Below are 15542 nucleotides of genomic sequence, written 5' to 3'. Positions count from 1 at the left end.
TTTTTATGCACGTTTCCAATGCACAGTGTACATGTGAAGCTGCCTGGACGAGATGGGATTTAGCGCAGTGGATAAAAGTGCTTGGGTTGAGGTATAAACGAGAAAGTTCTGCTTTGTGGCTTGAAGTCGGTCGAGCACAGGAAAAGAGACATTTGGATTGGAAATCTTCCCCATGAGAAAGGTTCAGCGAATCCTAGATGTCCTACAACGAACAATCTGCCTGCGTCAAACACAAACATGCAGTATTTACAGTAGAAAACAGTAGAATTTACAAAGAAAACCACCGCATCCGGCTGACTTGTTTGTGCCTTTGCTGTTCAAAGTGTCAAACTAAATCACCTGCCTGTGGGTTCAAGTCACGGCATTACGCTCGACTGCTACATGTTCAGGGTCTGGCTGTGCACAAAGCCCCCCCCCCCACCCCAGGGAACACAGCAGAGGGAGAGCCGGAGCACCCTGTTACCATTCCCACCCGTTCATCCAGTCTCCAGTGTCAAGAATGTGAAACAACAGCTGAGGCTCGTCCACAAAGCCTGGGGTGCCTCCTTTCAGCCGCAGCAGGGGGAAAAAAAAAAAAAAAAAAAGCTCTCAGCTTCCTGCCTCACGCTGTCCCAGTCCGGCGCCGTGGCTGGGAGAGAGGAGAAAGGCAGGCTACAGTCCAGTGGTAGACCTTCCACTGGAAGTTAACAAGCGTCGGTGCTTTATCTCCTCTTTGCTTCACAGACGTCACTGAGAACTGCGTCGGAAATGAACCTAAAAAAAAAGTGATCATTCCGGTTGTTTGGCCTCACTGGACGTGGTATTCTCTCTCTCTCTCTCTCTCTCTTCTCCTTCTTTCTTTCGTTTCTTTCTGTGCGCACAGAAGCCGCATATTGCCCACATTTGCTGTGCTGGGTTCTTAAAAATATTACACTCTTCTTCTTCCTGTTCTATTCTATTCTAATCTCGAGGCTGATGAGTGCAACCCAGGCGAAGCAGGCAAAAATGGTGGAGGGCCCCAGCTCCCGAGGGGCCCCGAACGCCCTATATTCGCTGCGTATCAGATGGTTTAAGGTACTTTAATTGCTTTTTGGAATGTGCAACGTTAAATCACAACATCAGCTGGACTGATAAGGACCTTAAGGCTCTGTCTTTTAGAGGGAGTCTTTACATATTCCAAAATGAACTTGTGGATTTAATCAAATTACCAAAAGCAGGGTGTCGACTGGGGAACACGGTAAACGTTTGCCTCAGGGCTTACTAGGGGGTTATGACTATTTTACTGGATCCTATTATATAGTATTAGTTTACACCGGTGAGTCGGTTGGGGCTACAAAGTTGGGATTTAACTTTACTCGTCGATTCGTTGTTGGGCCCCAACCCAGCACATGTCGGTTTCACCATTTCCCCAGACGTCCTGGAAACCAACCAGTACCCTATAACAGAAACCATGCGTTGATGAATCTATAAGTCCATGGAAGGGAAAGTGACTGGCAACAATTTGGGTAACTGCCTAATTGTCCGAGTCATTTTTAAGTAAGAATGCCAAAAAAAGAAAAAGAAAAAAAAAAAAAAACCCCACCAACATAAAGTCTCTCCTCAAGAACTGCTCTACTTCAGTGATGCAAATTTCTAACAAATTAATGATGTAGACAGAAATGGAGCAGAGTGAACCTGGGGCTCTTTGGGGCCCCTAAAGGGTCTGGGGCCCCTGGGCGGTTGCCTACGTTGCCTGGTTAGTATTCCAGCCTTGTCCCTGAGCTTTCAACCACTACGGGTAACCGTACGCACAGCCGGTCCGGCGGCGGAGACTGAGCAAACTCCGTCCACCATAAACAATGAGATGCAGTTGAGGGTTCAAGAAAAAGGTATTGTGAGTGGGCCCTGAGTCTGGAGTACTGTCTCTGCAACAGGGTTCCCGGGTGGACACTGCGGCCACATGCATGGCTCGGCCTCAGACCCTCTTTATTTAAACACGTTAAGAGGAAGTTAAAATGAATGAATAAGCTGCGTAATTTGATGAGTCATTCGCTCCAATTAAATCGGTTCAGACACCGCATACAGTTTTGTCGCTCCCAAGCGGGGAAGAGGCTCCGGTGCACCGCTCGCCGCTCACAGAAAACGAGAAAAAAAAAAACCAAACGGTAGAAGCCAGCTAGTGAAAGAAACGCATCTTCGAGTGTTACTGTGATGTGATTGGTCCTCGCGAGAAACCCAGGTACAGATAGGAGCCGTCGGGATTGGCTGTAAAATTGGGGCCCTTGCGGTAGCGCAAGGCAATTGGCGGACGGGTCACAGAGCTTGGATTCGATTGGCTAGAGGTCTCGTGAGGGGCGGGATGCCATGCTCGGTTGCGAAGCTGAAACCGGTAAGCGAGCACTCCAGCACGTTGTGAAGCCGCTAGTGTTTCTGGCATCCGCCGAGGTGATTCAAAGAAATCACTTGTTTCTAAATCAACGACTTATTTTTTTGATAATTGACCCACTGGTAAGTTGTTCTCTCAAATAAACTTTAAACAATTCGCGATGGAAAGTTTTAATTTGTTTGTCCGATTGCAATCGTTTGATTAACTGGGTCGCTCTCTGGGGCTCCGTCTACATCCTGCTGCGGAGACGTGCGAGCTGTTAGCAACCTTTGGCATTAGCGCGGTTGCTAACAGCTCCTGGTTGAATTTACGCAATACTTCTGGCGATAATGTGTTAAAATTAGCAGCAGGCGGTGTAATAGTTGTTGCTGTGTTGTGGTGTCGGATATAACCACCGTCATCAAAGCCTTGTTTCACTTTTGGATTCCAGGAAATACACAGCGCCCCCGTGTAGCCCACTTCTAGCTCTCACAGTCGTGACTCCCTCCCTTCCAGTCTTCCTTTACCTCCTCGCTCGCCAGTTTTGGTTTTTTTATTTCACTCCTTCACAGTTTTTCATGCCTGCTTTACGGCGTTCTCTTCATTTGTAACACGCAAACGGGCTCATTTAGCTCGACGGGAACGGAAAAGTGTGGCTGGTGACCGGCCGAGGCACGTGTTGGGGCAGCCCCTGAAACCGAGCTACATACCGTGTCTGCCCTAGTTCGGGGGCTGTGTGCTCGCCCAGCTGTCGCGGTTTAGCTCCGAAGTGGTCCGGCCGGGGTGCCATTTGAGCCCAGCTTATATCTGGAACCCGCCGGCGGACTCCCCCGAAGTCCCACCGACGCGTGCAGCCGCCATGACTGGTGACTAGCGTGCACAGGCCGGTCGGTAGCGTGGATGGCACCCTCACTGCGGGCACGGCGTGGCCTTTGTCCGCATGCCATGCTCTACACGGGCTGCTGCGGTGTAGCATGTCCTTATATGCGTTTATTCTTCAAATAAACCCGGACTCAATCAAGCCAAATCCCCCACCCCCCACCTCCCTTGTTCGCTTGAAACGTTGGCTCTGTCCCAGCACACGTTGGGCTCGTTGGGTTACTCTACCCCGGAGTGATTGGCTTAGCGCGATGGTTCGGTTAGTGTTTGCTGCTTGTGCGTTGGTTTCATAAGCGTGCAACAGAACAATGGATGGCTCTGGGTTGTGCAGAAAGGTGTGAAAGAGAGCCAGTCAGACAGCACTTGTTCCCCCGGTTGTTGCTTAATGGTCATACCAGCGTGTTTGCATGTTTTAGCTTCTTTCCTACTAATCACCTGCACTTAGCTCCACTGTTGACTATTTTAATCTCTGTGCCGTAGTGCGTAAAAGGTTGAGGCTGGCGATCTTCTGTAGTTTTCTTGTAAACAAATCCTATGAAAAGACCACAAGTAGACCCAAAGGTACTTTGTGGTGCAGAAACTATGACAAACACACGAGTGAGCCACACTAAACATGGCCACTGTAGTTCATTTTCAGAGTCGCACATACACCGTTCTGCTACAGGAAATGCTCATTAGAGCACCAAATCTGCAACTAAAAATAGTCGCCATCAAATGCACTGTTTACCCCTATGACTATAGCACCTAACTGAGAAATTATGAGTCTTTTTATTTTATTTTTAAAGATTCTTTCGAAAAGTACCAGTGGGCTTGGAGATGAGTGCCACAGATAGGCTGCGTAATTGTGTTTATTTTGATTGGGCTGTTGATGGTAACAAAAACACAGAATATTGCAAGCCTCACTCTTTAAGCTCGACATATTTGTTTTTCTTACCTTCCAGACAGACGTCATTTTCAATTCATGTCTGTATAAAATGAACATCAACAAGCAGGGACTTCAAACTTGAGTTATCTTTCAAGTCTGACAAGCACGTAGGTACTGCGTGCAAACATTAATAGAAGTAGCCAGGTGCACTTCATTCCAACATAACCACCGGGTTGCATTTACTAAATAAAAATGTACAGGAAATGGTGAAGATTGTGGCTCTGCTGAATCATGCTTCAAGGTTCAAAGTGAAAATAACTTAAACCGTTCTTTCAGGTATGTTATCTAGGTGTGCATTTGAAAACACGTATTTCCAATGTACTCGCGTGTTGGTGCATTCAGTGCAGTGAACAGATTTGGTGAGAGAAACATCCAAAGTCACTGCATGTTGTTGTTTTTATTTTTATTTTTTTCAGTGTTCTGGCTTGTGAATGTAGCACATTTGACGAGCGGACTTAAGTCAGTTGTACAACAGGCAGCAGTAACATATCTTTAAACAAAAACAACCTGAGACATGATTGTTCTTACTGTTATAGATTGCCACAGCTGTTTGTTCATAGCATACTGAAATATTAACTATAACTATACTAAGAAATATTTGATGCTTTGCAAATGGTCAGTAGTAATGCAATTTAAACCCCAACAATAGTCTTTTCACACTTGGTTCCCACAAAAGATGCCTTTTTAAGGTTTAAACTTTGTCCGGTTGCTACTGTGGCTGTCACGTCCCAGTGTTCATCAGCCGCTTCAGATATTTTACCAATCAGCTTCATCAGTGATACTAACTTCAAATGGAAATCCAAGAAAGCAGGCTCTCCTAATATCTGGTTATCAGCTGACGAGGTCGACAATGTGGACAGGATTAACAGCATACAGCCAGAATTCACTGGTTTTTTGTTTTGAGTATCCACTTAAAGACTTAGATCAGCTGGAGTTGATGGGTAACCGGCTTCAAAATAAGATAATGTCTTGCATATTTCAGTGGATGCTTGAAGCCCACATGGTACCCAAACTCTTCAAAAAACCACTGGTCAGTACTTTTTATGTCCTCCTCGATAGAAAAACATTGTGTGGGACTTGTAGATGTTCACTTGTTAAAAAGGAGAAAGGCAGTAAAGGACAATTTTTTTTTTTTTTGGACTGACATTTTACTGCAATGACTGCAATTTCAGATTCTTATCCCCTCGGTATGAAAACAAACGGCAAATGTCTGGGTTTGTTTTCCAAGCCCTGGGCGGGCTGTTTTCATGTCGGTGCACCCAGATGGGGCAATAAACGCTCTTCAGAATCAAGTCAGTTTTGCAGATCAAACACATTTCATGCCGCTGGCATTTTAACACGGTCCAGAAAAACAAATTACAGAATGAGCCCATACCGTGGTGAGAGTTTGCTGTTGTATTCTGTCGTGAGACCGGAGGTCGCGTTTACTTAACCCGATTTACACATCTTTACTGTTCGCGGGACTGGGGCTGACTGCTCTCCAATCAGGACGGCTGGATGAGTCATCACAGGAGTTTAAATTCTCAGAAGTGATGACGCTTTCCATAAAATGCAAACTGATGGCTAAGTGATGATAGGGCGTAAAGTTTCTGAAAGGTATTGCACGTAACAACGAAGTCACAAAATGGTCACTGCCGTCCAGCTCTTAGGTTCCCACAACTGTTGTCATAGCATCCCATAATCCACTAGTAGTTTTCCCCTATGGGAGATCCAAGTATTGCACCCATAATATGAATTTAGTAATGTTGTTCAGTTCCATTTTTTCATTTAAACAATGAATTCATATTTTGGGGATAGAATTAAGGCTGCATGTGATGACTTTTTACTTTCAATTTTTTTTTTTTTTAAATTAATAAATCTTCTGGTCTTCAAAATGTCTCACTATAGTGAAAATGCCAATCACTAGTTGCCAGAAACCAGTGTAATCTTTACGGATGGCTGTAACTCTGAGATATTCCAGTTATATTCAACAGAGAAGCAGCAAATCCTCAAATTTGAGAAGCTGGGAGCAATTAATTTAGCTTGATAAACGACTTAAAGATCTGTCGGTTTTATGATCAATTCACTGAACTGTTTCAGCACTAGTCACGTAAGTACAGTCTTCTCATTCACAATCTAGGACTTTCACGAACAATTACTTATTATTGATCAATTTGCCAGTTGCACTTTTTAATTTTAATTTTTTTTTTTTTAAATAAATGTGTAAAATCTCAGTGAACAGAAAAGAAGATGCCCATTACAATTACCCAGAGTTCACCATGAAGGCTGTAAATGTCTCGTTTTGAGCAAGAAACATCTGAAACGGACAAACATCTAAAAACTGAGAAAAGCGGCAGATCCTCACATTAGAGGGGCTAGAACCAGAAAATGTTTGGCGCGTCTGCTTGAAAAAATAACTGAAATTAAACATTAATGATCAAAATTGTGGCTGATTTTTAGTTTTCTCTTGAATAACTAATTGGTGCAGTCCCTCTTGTTCTTTGCAGAGATTTCCAGTTGACCAAAGAAATGGTGATGGAGAAGCCAAGTGCCCAGCTGGTCGGGCGAGAGTTTGTCCGACAGTATTACACACTCCTGAACCAGGCCCCTGACTACCTGCACAGGTACGACAGTCACACGTCTCAGCGTCATGTGATGAAACTTTGATGAAAGTTTGTTGTATTTCTGTCGAAAGGCAATTATTGCCTTTGGTGCAGTATTTTGGATTTAAGTCTGCATTTTTTGATAATATTAATATGCATGTGTGTGTGTGTGTGTGTGTGTGTGTGTGTGTGTGTGTGTAAATTATCCTCAGTGGAACTAATTAACCTATTCTCTCTCTGCTCAGGTTTTATGGAAAGAACTCCTCCTACGTGCACGGCGGCCTCGACAGCAACGGCAAACCAGTAGAGGCTGTTTATGGACAATCTGTAAGTAGGCTTCATCCAGCAGATAACAGCTTTTAAAAATGTTATTTCCATAGAGAGGCACTGCACTTCACTCCCACGTACTAACCCAGAGCGGGGGAAACAAAAAAAAAAACCTACTGGGCTGAAATAAAAGTTGTTTGCTAAAGCTGCTTTTGTCCATAGAGGACATTTAAGATCACTTGTCTCTTGTTCTCTCTGCCATAAGTAACTTTTAAGATGCTAATACTGAATCTCTTGGACAGTTGAGAACACTTGTATAATGTGACATTTCCATTCATTTCTGTTTTTTCATATTCTGTTCTTGGGTGAAGATTAGTTAGGAAAGTGAGGGAATATGTCTTTTGGAAATGTCAATTGATTTGAATGACCTAAAATTATTCCGGGGCGCTCGTATGGATGAAAACATCAAGACTCTGCTCTGGTTGATTTTATATTTATTCCACCTCCTCTCCTCTCTTGCAGGAGATCCATAAGAGGGTGATGGCTCTGAGTTTCCGGGATTGTCACACCAAGATAAGGCACGTGGACGCCCACGCCACCCTGAACGAGGGCGTGGTGGTGCAGGTGATGGGCGAGCTGTCCAACAACATGCAGCCCATGAGGAAGTTCATGCAGACCTTTGTGCTGGCACCTGAGGTTCGTAGTCGTCTTCTGTCAAAGAGAACACCTTCAGGGTTGGCTTTGCTTCATGTGGGTTTGTTTTAATTATGCACTGTGTAAAGTCTTAAACTTAACTTTTTTTTTCTTTTTCCTCCAGGGTACCGTTGCAAACAAGTTCTACGTCCACAATGACGTGTTTCGTTACCAAGATGAGGTGTTTGGCGACTCCGACTCTGAGCCTCCAGAAGGTGCGATAGCATCCGTCTTTCACCTGGTTTCACTTTTCTGTTATTTCTCCTGGCTGCCTTTTCATCTTCTCTACAGATGTGATCCTTCTGATCTTAGTATTATTCTGCCAAAGATAAATGAACCTACAGAGACAAGTATCTCATTCATTCTTTGCACAACTTGTTTCAGCGCTTTGATCATTTTTCTTTGAACCGCTGTGTCTATTTATTTATGGCAGTTGAAGCCGTTGGGGGGGGTTAAATAACCTGATAGTGTTTGATGTCCGGGAATATTAGGTTGAAGGTACACCAAGCAATAAGTGAACCTGAGAAAAATGGAGCTCCAAGATTAAGCTTCGTCATGACAAGTATGAAGAATGGAGCAACAACCGATGATGGTGGCAGTGTTTGGATAGGTTTTAGTGTGACTTAAATGAACTAGAAAACGGGTATTTTTATTTAAGAGCAGTAGGTGGTAGATTTGATGTTCGCTGTCCTGAACATGTTTTTATTTTTGTGTTTTTCAGAGTCTGAGGATGAGGTGGAGGAGATCGAGGAGAGGGTCCCCTCCCCTGATGTCACTCCGGAGGAGTCTGCTCCCTTTTATGACCCAACACCTTGGTACGGATCATGGCCTGTCGTTCCCAAAGCTTTAAATTTCAATAGGGTTTTAACATTTGAACCTGTCCAAATCTTTTAAAAAAGGAAAAAGTACACTTAAAAATGAAGATGTAAGTTTTTCCATTCATGGCCACAGTTCTTTCTCATGGTGTTTATTCCCCTTCAACGTTGACAGACCTTGTGACAATAAACTTCGAACTTAAGTGTGTGAAAAATGCTTCTGCTATAAGGCTTTCAACTGTTTGGATTTAAATGTAGTAAGTTGGTGTTGGAAATATACATCGTTCAGCAGCACAAGTGACAGATTTTTCCAGGTTAAGACTGTCTCGTACTTGTCCCTTGTAGTTCAGAGCCGGTGGTTCCTGGTGATGAGGAGGAAGCAGCAGCGGCAGCAGTAGCAGCATCGGCATCAGCAGCAGCAGCGAGTCCTGAACCAGAGCCAGAGGTGGAGAAGGAGGCGGAGGCTGCGGTTGTGGAGCTGAAGTCAGACGCCATGCTGGAGGCACAGACAGACGCACACACGGCCGACGACCAGACAGAGAAAAGCCCCACCGCCGCCCCACCAACTACAGAACCCGCCTCTGTGCCCACCGACCCCGCCCCCGCCGCCCCAGAAGAAAACAGGGTAGGTCTGAACCCATCTTGGCAAAGATAATAAACTCGGAAAGATAGAGATACAGGTCTAGAGTGACAGATTAACAGGTATAGATGGAAGAGCATGCCTTAACCTTTGCAGATACTCGTTTACATAATTTCTTCCTGATGGAGGTAGCGTGTGTTTATACGTACATTCCCTTTTTTTAAAGGACTGTGGTAATGGGATAATTTATCTCTCGGCATCCATGAGCCCTAATTTTCTTTCGTGTTTACTTCTGTCTTCTCTCCAGCCGTTCTCCTGGGCATCAGTCACCAGTAAGAACCTCCCTCCCAGTGGGGCTGTCCCAGTCTCAGGAATCCCCCCACATGTCGTCAAAGTCACTCCCACAGCACCGGTAAATTTAAGTTCCTCTTATGAAAACCTGGTTACACCAGATTATATTTATCCCAGTCTTGACTGCTGTTTTTATGTCCCAATACATTGTAGGCCCTATTCGTTTTTACATAACCAAGATGATAACGCACAGTACCACGAGTGATTGGCTCGTGATCACGATTTTCCAACATCTGTTGTGGGGGCGGGGGCTTTTAGGATAGGAAATACTTGTACACTTGTCCTGTTGGGAGATTTTCCATGAGATGCCGATAATCCAAGGAGAGAAGTGTCCTCATCACTGGAGCCTCCTCTCTCACACAAGTGAAAAGTTAAAATGTAAAACCCACACTAGTGTATCTTTCCTGTCAGTCGCAGACTAACACTCTGTCCTGTCAGACTGTTGAAGCATCAGAATCATCTTCTTCTGACAGTCAACATTTTTCAACACATTTTCTCCCTGGTTCGTTTCTGCAGCAAAGACTTTGGGGGAAGCTGTGAACTCGTTTTCCAGTTGTCATGAATTTATTTCCTCTGCGGCAGAAACGCACGTTACGTCAGCTTTCAGAACCCCCTGCAGGGTTGAACCGGGCTACCCGAACACTTTTATGGCTCGCTGACTGAGAGACACTCGCTAACCTAGCATCATTAAGGCTTCAAACTCTCTGTGTCCAAGACCGTAGTTACACTGGCACTCTATCCATTCAAGAAGAATATCTGATGCTGTGAACATGTGACTGTCTCAAATATAAGAGGAACCTCCACTTTTTTCAAACCTAATTTTCCAGAAAAAATCTCTGAAGAAAACGTGACTTTTCAAAGCAGACAGGACCTTTTTTCGTTTTTTTTCCTGTTATTTTGTGGCAGCAGGTGTTGGTGTTTTAAAACAGTGGTGATCTCATTTCGTAGCCCTCATCTCCTCTGTTACACTGAGTAAAGGTGAAAGTAGATAATGTGTCGAGGGTGAAGGCAGTCTCTTTAGTAACCTCCTTAGTTTCTGCTGCTTTTCCACATCCCCCAGAAAGAAGAGTTGGCTCTGGAAACTTGACTTGTTTGCCAGAGTAGAGATGAAGGTAGTAGGACAGGACAAACAGCCCCTGCTGGCTGTACCTTTTTTGATGATAATGAAACTTGTTCTTTCTTTGTTGGCCTAAAGTTAAGTGATAAATCCCGGCAGGGGAAAACACATTTTTTTTTCCTGCTCTTTCTCGCTCTCCTTACAAATTGTGTTGACTTCCAGCCCAGAGCAGAGGTGAAGTCAGAGTCCCAGACAGCAACACAGAGACCACAGAGAGACCAGAGACCGAGGGAACAGAGGCCTGGAGGTCCTCCGCCGGTGCACAGAGGACCCAGACCAGGTACACACACTCATACAAATACAGTTCGTACAGTTAAATGGCCTCTACCCGAATGTAACTGGCACTTATTGTGATTGGTAAAAGAGCATTAGACCGCTAGTATAAACCAAACATAATCAAATGTGATGTGTGCTGTTAAATATGGCTCTGTGGGTGTTACCAGATGTGTAAACATCCAAACTTCTGTAACTGAAGAAGTAAAGTTCAAACGTTGCCTGAACTCGACCACATGACGTCGTCTAGTTGCAGGCAACAGTTTACTAGGCTGTGGAACAGAGCTGTGCAAAGATGTCCGCCCTGAGCACACTGATGGCAAAGGCCAGCTGCACCAACTTTTTTTGTTTTTCTTTTGCTCACCAAATCACCGTTGTGCCCATTAGAACACGTCACATGTGTTTTCGTTTGGAGCTCGACCCCAGGTTTATTTTTAAGTACCTTTTTGTATTCTAAAATTTACAATCACTACAACACCTGCTTTTTAAAACGGACCCAAAGCCCAGAATGGTTTATGGAAGAATATTTGTCCCCTGACACATGAACCTGCGCTGCCAGACCCGAAATCCACAGAAACAGACCCCACTGGGGTATTCGCACCACCTTCTGACCCACGCTTCCAGCATGTCTGTAGGTGACTTAGCTAGAAATGTCCCTGAAAGATTTCCTCGATACCTGTTTGTAAAATAACAGAATAACAAAAAGAGAGATGCAACGTAACATCACTTGTAGATATTTTTACGTTGGCAGTTCAAAAAACTGATTGTACGCTGTACAAATAGCTCGTCTGCAGTTTTAAACCAGGTAGTTCTTCTGTGTCTTCTCACAGCATATGTTCCTGTGTTGACCTATCGAATTGTTTGTGTTTCAGTCCGAGAAGGTGAGCAGGGTGAGTCAGAAGGTCGCAGGGTGGTCAGGTACCCTGACGCCCACCAGCTCTTCGTGGGCAACGTCCCTCATGACGTGGACAAGACCGACCTCAAGGAGTTCTTTGAACGTAAGTGGGTTTGGATAACACCTGGCCAGCAACTTAAAAACACCTGTTAAGAGTCATAGAAATACGCAATGAAACGGTGCGAGACGTACAACAGATGGCTCTTATACATTTGTAGAAAAAGAGATAGGATAAGTAACCAAGATCAACCAACCAGTTTACTATCGGTCAACTCTTTTGGTAACAGTCGGGTTAATGATGGGTTGTTTACTGTTCATGTGTGTTCATAGCAAAAGTTCTCAAAGCAAAGTGATGTAAAAACTTCAAAAACAAGTGTAAATAGCTTCTCATCCAGCTGCATTTCACACTCATCTAATACAACGAGCCTATAGACAGGTCGGATATGTGCAGGTTTAAAGTATTGCAAGAATATTATGCAAGTGAAAATAAGAATTACAGAAATCTATAGGAATATGTGCTTCACATGTTATACACCTTGATACTTAAAACATTCAGACCCTTTGTGTTTTAGCCACAGTGGTAAAATAAGATGAATAAAACGCCTGCCTCCTCATTTTCCACAGAGTATGGCACAGTCCTGGAGCTGAGGATCAACAGTGGAGGAAAGCTACCAAACTTTGGCTTTGTGGTGTTTGACGACTCTGAACCCGTGCAGAAGATCCTCAGCAACAGGGTAAGGCAACTCCTCGGGCTAATTGCAATGGTTGGGGTGGGGGCTTTGAGGTGTAATTCAGTTTCTCTTTCCCTTTGATGCAGCACCAGTTATTTGCTGAGAGACTTATTCTTTTTTAAATTACCCGTAGCTACTTGGTGTTGTAGTCTCCATGTGTTAATTATTATTCTGTGCTCCTCTGGTGGTATTCTATGGGACATGCTGAGTTTGCTCAGTTAAACCCAAAAGAAGGGAAATTTGAGTTTTACAAGTACAGATAATTTTGTGTTTAATAGAATTCAAGAGACTTGGGCAAGTTGTGATTAGTTTTAATCCTATTTCTCGTCTCCGCAGCCCATCAAGTTCAGAGGCGATGTCCGTCTGAACGTGGAGGAGAAGAAGACCCGTTCAGCCAGGGAGGGCGACAGGCGGGACGTGAGGCCCCGGGGTCCTGGAGGTCCTGGCGGTCCCAGAGAGCGAATAGGAGGTGGCGGAGGACCCAGAGGCCCCCCCACCCGAGGAGGCATGGCACAGAAACCCAGCTTTGGCTCTGGAAGGGGCGCCGGGCCCAGTGAGGGGCGCTACTCTGCCCAACGGCAGTGAGGCACCCGGGCTCCAAACCTGAGTCACATTACTATTTGGATTCAGTTTACTTGAGTGGTTAATGATTTACTGCAGCAACAACCAATTGGACAAACCTAAAATTTAACAAAAACCCTTCATTACACTGCACCTAGGAGCAAAAACGTGTAGGAATTGTTCATTTTAAGTCCAAATTTGGGTTATTACTCTCGGACGCCCTGATTCGACTTGTTTCCCTCTCATTCTTTCTCCTAAATGTGGCAGTATACAAGTATTTCGAAGGGATTATTTGTTAGTAATTGACACAGGTTTGGTCGAGAGCGTTCACCGTCAAGTCACACCAGCTCCTGCTGAATTCAGCAGCCATTCTCAACATCTGTCTCTCATGAAAGATGGCTGCCTCCTCTTCCTCCCCAAACGGCCTCCACCTCCTCACCTGAATCTTCGTCTTTCTCACCTGCTGCTTTTCATTTCCCTCTGAGGAATCCAGAATGTCACTCCTAACCCCCCCCCCCCGAAATCCCATCCTCCTCCTCCTCCTCCTCCTCCTCATCTTCTCCACCAACACTTGTATTATCTGGACTTTTGTCATTTTTTTTTTGTTTTTTCATGCTGAACTTGAATTTATTAAGAAACAAATCAAAACACGCAAACACATGAAAAAAGGGTAAATACTACTTGAATTGGGGATTAAAAAACCCAGAGGTTAGGTTTTTTTTTTCGCGTTCTCTCTCCCTGTTTCTTAAAGGAACGTGTACTTTACTGCTTGGGCAATCCTGTGTATTGCTGCCACCGTTGTATCTAGCGATGGATCTGTCTTATCTTTTTATTCTATCAGGTCAAGAGCTGAACTGTAGTGGTTTTATTTGAGTAATAATGTTGGCTTGTAATACGTGGATTCACGGACGCGTGTGAATGGAGCATGTATCAAATCATGTATCAAATCCTGTTAGGCTTCTACTACCGATGCACTTCATTTGTCATCATGTTTAAAATGAATTCACCTGCCGATGAGAGAACTAAATTAAAAGTGATTTACTGTTTTAAACCTTGGGTCTGTTTGAGTCTGTGCAGATGGCTGTCAGAGGACAGCCTGACCAGGCCCGGGCTTCTTTGCTTCCGGCCGAAAGGTGTACGTAGAGCATGAAGCTGCCAAGTACCGAAAGCTGGCGTTGACTTGTTTACCTCATCGGATATTTGCAATTTGATTTTTAGACAGTTCAGGCAAAGTTTTTGCACCATCTTGTGTCCTTTTGCTTCTACAACTCAGTTTATCATTATGGCATCAATACCGAGACGTTACAAGTTACACACAGGCCTGTTGGGGGGACCAGGAGCAGAGTAGGAGTGAAAATCAGCCTGGTACTTGTGACTCGCACTAAGCCCCCCAAAGCCACCCGGAGATAAATCACCACCACCACCACCGTACAGACCATGTCACACTTCACGAGAAGGAATAAGCAAACGGTTATTTTGATGTCTTGAACCAGCTATTACAGTTTGTAGAGTGAAGATGAAATAAAAACCCCCTGTACAATGTTACATCCCTTTGTAATGTTATGATTTACGCTGGTTCGGATCAGATTCTATAACTCAAGTCGTGAGGTGTAATGATAAAATACCGGAAAAATAACGTCCACGACAGCATTACGGCGACAAAACACATTCTCACATATTACCATGTCACTAAGTCAACACAGCTACGCTGGTTTCAACCAGACTGGCACTCAATAGAGCACTACCAACGTCAAGGCGAAAAAGGCCCCCCTCGCAACGTTAAGGAGAGGGGTGGATTCCTGCATCCGCCCCTTTAACCGGACCGGCACCAGAGTTTAATGGGGTTTCTACCGGGGCCCGTGCCCCATCCCTCCACCAGCTCTGATGCAATTCAGTTCAGTAGGTTCTGAGCGATCAGGCTGACAAATAAACCGACAGACAGACAGACACGGGTGAAAACAGCCTCCACAGGTAAATGTAAATAAGATTAAATGCAGTTTAAAGTTAAAGATAAATGAAGTAAAAAGAACTAAAAAGGAAAACTAAAAATGATTCATTTCCTTTTTGCCCCTGTGCTACTTTTACCTACCAGATAAAACAGCCTTGATAGCTACTTTTCTTTGTGTTATGTCTCTGTAGCAGTTTGTCACCAGGTGAGACCTGATACAAACAGTGGGCAGCGTCGACAAAATGAGCTGATTCGTTTTAATACCGGATTTTATTTTGATGTGGCTTCCGGCGTTGGTGCCTCTGCAGCTGTTCACGCCTGAAGTTCCGCCTTCATCGAGTGAGAGAGAAATTCCTGATGTCAGGCTGGTGTGAACCCCCCCCCCCACACACACACACACACTCAGCTGCTCGTAATAAACATGGTTTAAATGATACAAGAACGCAGGGGTTGGCTAGTCACTCCACGTCACATCTGACTGGTCGCATTTATGTAACCGCCAATTAAAGGCGAAGCATCAAAAATATTTTACGGAACAAGTGGGATTTTAACAGAAATAAAGAGAGGATTTGAACCTGGAAAGTTCATTTTTCATGCCCCCT

General features: G+C 44.5%; 1 protein-coding gene across 3 annotated transcripts; it reads left to right on the top strand.

Annotated features, from left to right (window-relative positions):
- Window positions 1-2234: 2234 nt before the first annotated feature.
- g3bp1 (GTPase activating protein (SH3 domain) binding protein 1) lies at window positions 2235-14043 on the top strand. 3 transcript variants are annotated; one of them, XM_040120748.1, is made up of 12 exons: window positions 2235-2347; window positions 6614-6730; window positions 6955-7036; window positions 7499-7672; window positions 7794-7884; window positions 8391-8484; window positions 8830-9109; window positions 9372-9476; window positions 10695-10812; window positions 11678-11803; window positions 12325-12434; window positions 12768-14043. In XM_040120748.1, exons 2-12 carry the CDS (start codon window positions 6636-6638, stop codon window positions 13014-13016), a joined length of 1524 nt encoding a protein of 507 aa, XP_039976682.1. In that variant the 5' UTR covers window positions 2235-2347; window positions 6614-6635; the 3' UTR covers window positions 13017-14043. The 3 variants fall into 3 exon arrangements, with proteins under 3 accessions (XP_039976682.1, XP_039976680.1, XP_039976681.1); XM_040120746.1 differs by lacking the exon at window positions 2235-2347 and adding an exon at window positions 2354-2466; XM_040120747.1 differs by lacking the exon at window positions 2235-2347 and adding an exon at window positions 2354-2466 and having other exon boundaries at window positions 6595-6730.
- The last annotated feature ends 1499 nt before the right edge of the window (window positions 14044-15542 follow it).

This window comes from Xiphias gladius, chromosome 23 (assembly GCF_016859285.1).
Source record: "Xiphias gladius isolate SHS-SW01 ecotype Sanya breed wild chromosome 23, ASM1685928v1, whole genome shotgun sequence".
Taxonomy (NCBI): Eukaryota; Metazoa; Chordata; class Actinopteri; order Istiophoriformes; family Xiphiidae; genus Xiphias; species Xiphias gladius.
Note: the sequence above shows the minus strand (reverse complement) of the source record. Positions and strands in the feature narration are given on the sequence as shown.

Coding starts and splice junctions, on each gene's coding strand:
- g3bp1 (XM_040120748.1), top strand. CDS start 6,636: ATGGTGATGGAGAAGCCAAGTGCCCAGCTGGTCGGGCGAGAGTTTGTC. Junction 7,037..7,498: donor AGGCTGTTTATGGACAATCT/GTAAGTAGGCTT, acceptor CCTCTCTTGCAG/GAGATCCATAAGAGGGTGAT. Junction 8,485..8,829: donor TTTTATGACCCAACACCTTG/GTACGGATCATG, acceptor TGTCCCTTGTAG/TTCAGAGCCGGTGGTTCCTG.